The sequence below is a fragment of the Talpa occidentalis genome, unplaced genomic scaffold (assembly GCF_014898055.3).
Source record: "Talpa occidentalis isolate TD23 unplaced genomic scaffold, MPIMG_talOcc4v2.1 talOcc4.10, whole genome shotgun sequence".
Classification (NCBI taxonomy): domain Eukaryota; kingdom Metazoa; phylum Chordata; class Mammalia; order Eulipotyphla; family Talpidae; genus Talpa; species Talpa occidentalis.
In genome coordinates this window covers 88789621-88799131 of record NW_023600993.1, presented here as the reverse complement: position 1 = coordinate 88799131, position 9511 = coordinate 88789621, and the positions used below count along the sequence as shown (strand labels likewise).

Genomic DNA, 9511 nt, shown 5'->3' with positions numbered 1-9511 from the left:
GGTAAAAAGTATCCACCTAAAATAAGAATGGGAACTTAGAGGAGATGGAGAAGCAAAAAGAGAGAATGGGACCAAGCAACATGGCAGGATTCTGCAATCCAAGCTTAGAAACAGACGAGTGCATTTTAGAGGGAGGGGAATATAAGATCAAACGAATGTTCCTTTTGTGGCACAGAAATCCTTTCGTCTTCCCATTCAGGGAGGTTCTTTGCACACCCGAATGCTGCATTATGAGATTATTTGTCAAAATGAAAGAGAAGGGGTGAGTGCCGCATCTGGGCCACCTACTAAGGGATGATCAGGAAGACCAGGAGCAGGATGGGGAGAGCAGGTAGCAGGGGCCTTTGAATGCAGGCAAGAAATGTGGACTCCAGCTGGTTTGGACAGAAAAGGAATTTATTGATGTCCTTATTCCCTTGGGTCACCCCAAGAAGACAGCTTCATCCTCTGGATCCTCAGACGCTTGCTCGGTTTGAGCACAGAACAGTCCAAAAATGGCAGATATTTAACATCCTCAGGCCACCCTCAAGGGGAGGGGGAGGAATGACAGCAGTCAGTGAATACATATGCAGGCCCCCTCACCCTTCAGAGGAACAGTTCTGATGCAGGATGCATGGTGCTCCCCAGGTGCCCTCCAAGCCAGCCTGCACATTAGCGAGCCCTTCAGTGCAGTGTCTCTCCTCCCCAGTCCTTGTTGGGATCATCCCCAATAGCAGATGTGTCTTCCAAAGATGGTCACAATACCTCCCACCCCAAATGCCCTTCTAGAACCTTGTTACTCCTGCCATCAATAAATGAACTCTCTGCCCCTTTCCTCAAGCCTGGGGATGTAGGACAGATCCTGGAAATAGAATACTATAGAAATGATGCTATATGACTTTCAAGCCTAGATTGGAAAAGGTCCGTTTCTGCCTGGTTCTCTTGGGAAACGTGCCCTTAGAAGCCAGCGGCCATGCTTAGAGGAAGCCCAAGCCACACGGAGAGACCATGTGTAGGTCTGGCTGGCAGTGTGCATTTCCCAGGCATGTGCCAACTGGGGCAAGGAAGAGGACAAGCAAACCAGACATGCCTGTCTTGAGCTGGGTATAGGATGGTCCCACCTCCCTGCTTTTGCTCAAGTTGCTCCTGTGGGTGGATATCCCTCATATCTGCCTTTGATTCAGCACTTTCTATGTGCCAGGTACCTTTCTTAACACTTAATATGTTATTCTCATATACTCTCCTTGGCAATCCAGGGAAGAAATAGAGGTACAGAGAAGTTGAGTAATACTGCACCCCCCCCATCATCAAACTGCCAGTAGCGGGTGGTGGCACCAGGATTCAAATCCATGCCATTCAGTTGATTCCAGAGCGTACACGCCCTCAACATTCACCTGCTTCTTTCCTCACCTTCTCACCGATTTCCACTTTGATGCCACTCCTCCCTAGAGCCTTTCTTGATGCTCTTGGTCAAATTGGCCTCTCCGTCAGCACTTGGGGTGTTCAGGGTAAAAGCAGTCGCCATCCTTGGTTATCACTATGTAAGCACTGATTTACCACCACCCTCCACCCATCCTCAGTTAGCGAATATCTCCTATCATCCCCACAATCTCCCCACAACCATTTTACAGAAGAGAAGGCTAAGGCTCAGCGTTTAAGCAACTTGACTGAAACCACCCAGCAAAGGAGTGGTCAGATAGGACCTCAACACAGGCCAGTCTGTGTCAAAGGCCCTAATGTTGCCATAGGGGCCAATAAAAACCAGTAACCTCTGCCTATTGCTCTCTGACCCCTGAGGATAGACGGTGCTGAATGTGAGCCCAAGGGGACAGAGTACTTCAAAAGAGAGTTTGGTAGGCAGGCTCTGGACCTAAGTCTTCAGCACATGTTCTGCAGCCTTGGCTTCCGCACCTGAAAGCAGGTGTTAGGTGGTTACTTCCTCTGGACTCTGGGCTCAGATATTTGACTTTCATTTTCAACTGCCCTACCCTGGCCACACTTACTTCCCCCTGGTGCTGTGAGGCTGTCGTGACAGTGTGGAACTTTAGGGCAGTGCCCACACATTTTCAGCCCGATTCCAGAAGGCTCCTTGTGACTGTTACTTTCGCTGAACCCAGGCAGTCAGAGGTGGGGTAGAGAGCGCGCCCCAGAAAGGGAAAGCCTGGATTTGAGGCCCGATTCATTCACTCATTAGCTCGGCAACTTGGACAATTCACTTAAACCTCGCTGTGCCTCTGTAAAATGGGCATAATCATCACACCCGGCGCGCGCGGTTGTCTCGAGGTCTAAGCGAAACAAGACACATGCGAGGTGCTTAGAGCAGTGCAGGTTCGTCGAGTTACTGCTGGTGCAGGTATCAGCATCACCTCCGCGACAGCTATCCTGGCCCATCACTGCGGGTTTTGCCGACTCATCCTGGCTCGGCAGGATTGGCCACCCCCCACCTCGTCCCGGTCCCCGCCTCCCGCGGGCCTGAGTCACCCCGGACTGTGCGTCACCCGCGGCCCCCCCGCCCCACGACCTGCAAACTCACCCTGAGTCAGCCCGCCCCGGCGCCTCCACTCCCGGGACGCCGCGCGGCGGAGGGGAGACCGCAAGGCGCCCCCTGCGGAGAGCTGCACGGGTCGACCTGCGCCCAGCGAGTGGAGCAGAAGTCGGGGTGCGGAGCTCGGGGTAGGGCGGGACCACTGCAGGGCGCGGGTAGAAACGCGCTCGGCACCGGCCCGGGGCGCCCCCGCCCGTCCGAGCAAAGTGGTACGGCCCGGCCCGGGTAAAAGCCGGAGGGAGGCTGCGTCCCGCCGCGGCAGAGGCTGGCGATGGGGCTGCGCGCGGGAGGAAGGCTGGGCAGGGCGGGAGCGGGGCGAGGCGCGCCCGAGGGACCCGGGCCCAGCGGGGGCGCGCCGGGCGGCAGCATCCACTCGGGCTGCATCGCCGCGGTGCACAACGTGCCGCTGAGGGTGCTCATCCGGCCGTTGCCGTCCGTGCTGGACCCGGCCAAGGTGCAGAGCCTTGTGGAGACCATCCGGGTGAGACCCCGGGGAGGCTGGCCGGAGGGAGAGCTGCGGGGTGGGCTGGGGGACGGAGGTCGCTCTGGGCGCGAGATTGGATAGGTTCCGGCGCCAGCCAGAACTCGCCCTTTGCTGTGTGACCTTGAGCAAATGCCTGCGCCTCTCTGGGCTCTGTTGCCCCACTTGAGCAAGAAGGGGGCTGAAGGAGACCATTCACATCACGATCGCTAATTCTTATAAAGAGCACTTGCCGTGGCCCCCAAGTGCCTTGGCTTCTTCGTGCCAACCTTGTGAGTGAAATACTAGTATTGCTCCTTGTTAACAGAGGAGGAAACTGAGGCATAGGAGGATTTAAGCAATTGTCCAAGGTCAGACATTGAGAGAGTGGCCCCCTTCTATCCAGCTGCCACTCCACCATGCCGTCCCAAGATAAGCCAGGCCATCGTTTCTGATTGTCAGAGGCTGTGAGGCTGGGTGTGTCTTGTCTGCTGGGAGGGCCGGTTTTTTTTGAACCGGAACTAGAAGAGGACAGGTGTCAGCACTACACAGAGGGAGGGTGTTCAAGAATGCTGGCGTGACCCTTGCAGGAACTTGGAGGGGAGGGGATACCTATGTGTCAGGTTAGGCCTGCAGAGAATCATATTCCCTTCCCCCAGACCCTGGGAAGGGGACCACTGACTCCCAAAAGCCCCACCAAACACCCCTCTAGCTCCTGGAGCTGCTCCAGTCCTGGAATTTACACTGCTGTTCCCACCTCCTGGAAGCACTTCAGCTGCCCCCAGGCCTGCCCCCTGCTTGGTCCAGTCTACCCACTCCCTGCCTGCCCATACTCAAGAAGCCCTGGCCTCTCTGGCTTTCCCCTTCACCTGAGATTTATCTCCATTAAGCTCTCTCCCCTGAGTTACAGTGCACGTTTCGCTGTTGTGTTTTATTGGCTGCCTTCCCCAGCCCAGCGTGAACTGCACAAGAGCCGGCACTTAGTCCTAACCTAACTCTTTGTAGAGGGAGTAACCATGCATGTTCTCTCCTGCCCTGGACCTTTCTTACACAGGCTTTTTTCCCTGCCAGGAAAACTCTTCCTTCTCTTTATTGTTTCCAGCTCCCTCTCTGGTCTTCCAGTCTCAGTGTCCTGGTCTTCCCTGACAGCCCCTATGGGGCTCCGGCCTCCTGTGGGTCCCCAGCCAGCTGCCTGCCCCCCCCCCCCCCCCCGCATAGCTCACATCCCACTGGCTTTTCGTGGCCTGTTTAGACACCTGTCTTCCAAACAAGAAACATGTGCTCCTCGAGGGCAAGAACCAGGCCTGTCTTTGCTGACCTTGTGTATTAGTTTTCTATGATCAGACACTTAGTAGCTTAGAACAACACAGGTTTATTATTTTATTATTCTGGAGCTCAGAAGCTCAGAGTTAAAATCAAGGTGTTGGCAGCACTGCGTTCTCTTCTGGATGCTCTGGGAAAAAATTCCTTTCCTTGTCTCTCCCAGCAACTAGAGGCCACCCACATTCCTTGGCGCCTGGCCTCTTTCCTCCATCTTCAAAGCCAGCAGCATCACACCTCCTCTTCTGCCTCTCTCCCCACTTTTAAGACCCTGGGGATTATATTCGACCCATCTGCATCAGCCAGGGGAACCTCCTCACCTCGAGTTCCTAATTCCACCTGCACAGTCCTCGTGCTGTGTAAGGTTCCAGGGATTAGTACAGAGACATTGGGGGAGCTGTTATTCTGCCCACTCACCATCATGCCCCCAGCAACCAACACAAGGCCTGCCTGGCACAGATGCCCCTCCTGTGTGCTCCACTCCTGGGCAGCCTGGCCTCATATCATCGGCTCCTTGCCTCTTCATCCACAGCTCTACTGAGTATCTTATTCCCATTTTACAGGTGAGGAAAAATGTTCAGAGAGGTGAGGCCACCTGCTCAGGTGCCCTAGCTCCTCTGTGAGGGATCTGAGATTCTAATTCTGGTGTGCCAGGTTCCAGAATCCCAGCTCATAACTGCGGGATCTCACTGCTTAATCATTTCTGGAATAAATGGATAAATGAATCCACCAAAACAGCCTAATGAGAGAGAACCCCTAGGCCAGTGGCAGGAGGTCTTTGGTGGAGCCTATTGGGTATGGTCTCCCAGTAAGTTCTCTCCCCAGCCCCACACTGCCTTAGGGGAACCCCCTACTCTCTGCTCAGGACTCTGACAAGAAGTGGTTTTAGATTCTTCTCTTCCTCTTCTCACATTCACCCTTTTTACCTGTGCCCTCAGAGCTGCCCCCCAAGGTATCCACACCTGTCTACCTCTCCCTTTTCCCTCCACACTCGCACTCAGGCTAGTGTCTTCCTCTGAATATCTGCAGAGGCCTGGCCTCTGGTCTCTCTACTTTTGCCTCTTCCACCCACCAAGCCAGGTCACCTATGACAACTGTCTAGACTGTTCAACAGATCGTGTCATCCCTTGTTTAAAATGCTCCAGGTGGCCTCCCTGGTGGCACAGGAGGTTGCACTCTGCACTGTGAAGCTGTCCGCAGCCTCTGCAGCACCGGTTCGATCCCTGCCAGCCAGCAAGGGTCCCACATGTCCCGGCAGACCTCTCCTGTCTCACCCACTGCTCCCCTCAGCAGTGTATTTCGTCAGTCTGCCTGTTCTGTTCCCTGCTCTGTCTCTGGTGAATCCTCTCACCCTCCCACGCATCTGGCCTATACCCCAGCAGTTGTATGAATAAAATAAATCTTTTAAAATAAATAAATAAATAAAAATAAAACACTGGGCTGACCCATTGCTCTTAGAAGCAAATGGGAATGAGCAGGCTCCTGGGGACTTCTCTGGTGTCACTGGGCCTCTCACCCCAGGACCTCCTGGCCAAGCCTGTGATGTAGTGAACCTGTTCTGACCTCAGGCCTTTTGCATTAGCAGGACCTGCCCCTCTCAGGAATGACTTCCCCTCAAGCCATACACAGCATGTGTTATTGGTGCTTTGTCTATATTAACTCATTCTATCCAACAGCTCTATGAGGTGGGTCTGTTTTTGTCATCCCCATTTGATAGATGGGACAACTGAGGCACAAAGAGATTGCCATTGCCGACAGGCCACAGAGAGCAATTGAGTAGCAGATCCGAGACTCAAGCCAGGCAGTCTTGGGCACGGCCTCTGAACAACTCCTCCTCTTTGTCTCCCCAGATGGACTCCTCTATGCTGTGGTCTCTACTCCTCTGTCACCTCAGAGAGGCCTGTGGCCCTCACTGCCCTGTCGCCCTATCTGATCACCCTCATAGCATTTATTAACATTCGCTCCTCATTCCATCTGCCCAACCAGATGGAAGCCCCTTGCAGACAGGGGCTGTGTCTCTTTCAGGCTGTGACTTATTGTCAGCCTCTAGGACAGTGCTAGCCCCCTAGTACGCATGTGCTATGTTGGTCAGTGTTTAATAACCTGAGCTCTGGAGGGGGAGAGGAAAGGAAGCCCCAACTAGCCGCCACTACCCATTTCCTGTACATATTCTCAACATGGATGATTTTCAAGTTGCCAAGGTGATGCCAACCAGCTCCAGAATTCCTAAATATCTACCAGTTGTCTTGTGTTAGCCAGAGTGAGCACCATGTAGGAGCTCAAGACAGGGGAACCGAGTCTGCTTTGCAAACTGTCCAGCATTGTGCCATGCTCATGCACCCTGTGTCCCTCTCTCTCCAGGAGGACCCAGATAGTGTGCCCCCCATCGATGTCCTCTGGATCAAAGGAGCCCAAGGTGGTGACTACTTCTACTCATTTGGAGGCTGCCACCGCTATGCAGCCTACCAGCAGCTACAGCGAGAAACCATCCCTGCCAAGCTTGTCCAGTCCACCCTCTCAGACCTAAGGGTATACCTGGGCGCTTCCACGCCGAACTTGCAATAGCAGTTTCCTTGGCACCTGCCACCACTCCCAATAGCCCAGAGGACACTCATGGCCTTCAGTGGGCTGGGCCATGCAGTCGGTGTAGCAGGGATGCACATTGAGCATCCTCTTACTGGGCTCCAAAACCTTGGAATCACTGAACAGTATGCGGGTGCCAGTTCCCATTTCCGTGAAAATGGGTGGTGACCGTGTTCTTGAAGGACCCATGAGAGGATGAAATGAACAAGGAGATGGATTTGGAGAGCTGCAGGCTGCTGGCTCCAGATTCCCAAGGACAAAGGATCCCTCTACATTTTGTTTTGATATAGCCCATTATGTGCAATAAGCTCACCTGCAAGTCAAAGAAAACCTAGGTTACAGGGTTTGTTTTTCCACAGAACATGAATTCTGGGGATAGGTGGCTAGTGGTGTTGGTCCAAGAACTCACATCTTTGCGATCTCTCTGAACTTTCCTTCATCACCTGTACTTCCTGGTCACAAAATGGCTGCTGTACCTCCAAAAATCACATCTGTGTTCAAGGAAGAAAGGATTAGGGAAGAGGAGAGGCTGAGTCAACTGGACCTGTCAACTTCTATCATAAAATCAAACCTTTTTTTTTTTTGGTCTCTCCTCCTGTATTTCCTGGGCCCAAACCAGCTACCATTGTCACCCCTAGCTGCAAGAAAAGCTAAGATAGCAAAGGAGAGAATTGTCCCAGTTGAGTAGACTAGTCATATCTCATTTCCTGGGACAAACACATTTCCTCCTGAAATAAAATCAAATTCTTATTATCAAGAGAGAAATGAAGAATGGTGCATCAACTAGCCCTTGCCATGTAGCAAACCATCCCCAAACTTAGCAATGAAAAGCAAGTCACTATTTGCCTATAATTTTGTGGCTTGTCAGTTGGGCTGGGCTCATCCAGACAGTTCTGCTGACCTTACCTGGGTGACTCATGGAGCCGCACACCAACAGCAGTCAGGTGGGGCTGGGTAGTTTAGGATTGACTTACTCATCTGGCTGTTGACTGGCTGTTGGCTGGGCCTCTGTGAAGTCTCCCCAGCAGGTTAGCTCAGGTTTATTCACAGGTTTCCAAGAGAGTGAGAGTAGAAACCGCAAGGCTCTTTGAGTCCTAGACCCAGAATTGGTCCATCACTTCTGCTAAGTTCTTTTGGTCAGAGCCAATGATCAGGCTGGCCCAATTCAAGTGGTAGGGAAGCAAACTACATCTCTTGGAGAAACTGCCCAAGAATTTGTGGCATTTTTCATCTGTCACAAATAGTTTTGGATAAGCAAATAACAGTGTTATTTTCTGTCTCTCTCTCTCTCTTGCACAGAGTCTTGTTCTGTCCAGGCTAAAAGTCACTGAGATATTGTCCTGGTCCTTTAAAGGGAAGGAGGTGATGGGGCAGGGGGCCGATCTCTGCCAGGGCTCGGCCTATTCTAGTGAGGGCATCTCTCTTTGTCCTGGAAGGATGGGAGTAAACCAGATGGGATGATCCAAGGGGCTTCTGAAAACAGTCCTGGGGCAGGGGATGAGGGGAGACTGCAGAGAGAAATAGACTTTGCTCTCTCTGCCCTGCTAAGAGAACTCAATCACTTGGTGTTTTCAAGCCTTAGTTTCCCCAGATCCCCAGCTCAGTAAGCAACAGCTTCTGCCTTCCCCCTTCTCCCAGGGAAAGATGACTGAGGTGACCAATGGAATTTTAAAAGGATGTAGTCCTAACTGCGCTGTGATATCCTGGACTGGATCTTGGAACAAAAAAAGGTGGGGCAGAGGGATGAGAGGAAGGGACATTAATGGAAGAATGGGCAATCTGCAGATGGTCTGGATTTTAGTTAATATAGCAATGTTCACAGGGTAGGATAGGTGCAGAGTAGATGGGAACTGTGTGTTTTCTTTGTAACTTTTCTGTAAATCAAAAATCATTCCCAAATAAAAGTTTATTTAGATCTAAAAGCTTTAGATCAGTGTTTTAGGTTCTCAGATGGGTTTGCTGAACCCCAGCCCCAGAGCTTCTGATTCAGTTTGTCTGGGGTGGCGCCTAAGAGTTGGCTTTTCTAATAAGTTCCCAGGTGATGCTAATGTTGCTGTTCAAGACCCATAGGCTGATGACCACTGATCTAGGCTGCATTAATTATTTTCAACTATGGTAACAGTCCCCTTTCACTCCCAAAGGAGAGGAAAGATGCTTGGGTCGCAGAGCCCCTTGTTCTAGTACTGGTTTGCCATCCATTTACTGTGTGACTTTGGGCAGACCCTTCCCTGAGGGGTCTGTCAAATGAACTCGCTATCCCTGAGGTTTTTAGCAAGGGTCAGGCGCTGAGGACATACTTTGTAAACTGCTGTAGTGTGGTGCCTCTGCCTCCCATGAGTAATCAACTCCTGCATCCACCGGGCTAGAGTGAGTGGGTGGCTGCCCCTTCAGAAAGGGCTTTTCCTTCTTGCAGGTAAGACTCAAGCGGGGGGCAAGGTGCTAGGGGTACTGCTAGGCACTGGGAAGGATGTGCAGAAGAGACTTAAAGTGAGAAGGGTTGGTCATTCTTAAGGAAGAGGAGCTGAGATTTCAAAGGGAAGCCCTGCAGACTGCGCTCAATGGAGACTGAGCTGCGTTTCCCTCTAACACCAGCAGGTGGCGCTGCCCTCTGACCTGCAGAACTA

The 9511-nt window shown here is 52.2% G+C and overlaps 1 protein-coding gene across 1 annotated transcript; it reads left to right on the top strand.

Annotated features, from left to right (window-relative positions):
• Nucleotides 1-2785: 2785 nt before the first annotated feature.
• On the top strand, nt 2786-8945 carry SRXN1 (sulfiredoxin 1). Its single transcript, XM_037521258.2, has 2 exons — nt 2786-3005; nt 6666-8945. The coding sequence occupies exons 1-2, from the start codon at nt 2796-2798 to the stop codon at nt 6867-6869; spliced, it is 414 nt and encodes a 137-aa protein (XP_037377155.1). The 5' UTR covers nt 2786-2795; the 3' UTR covers nt 6870-8945.
• Nucleotides 8946-9511: the final 566 nt, after the last annotated feature.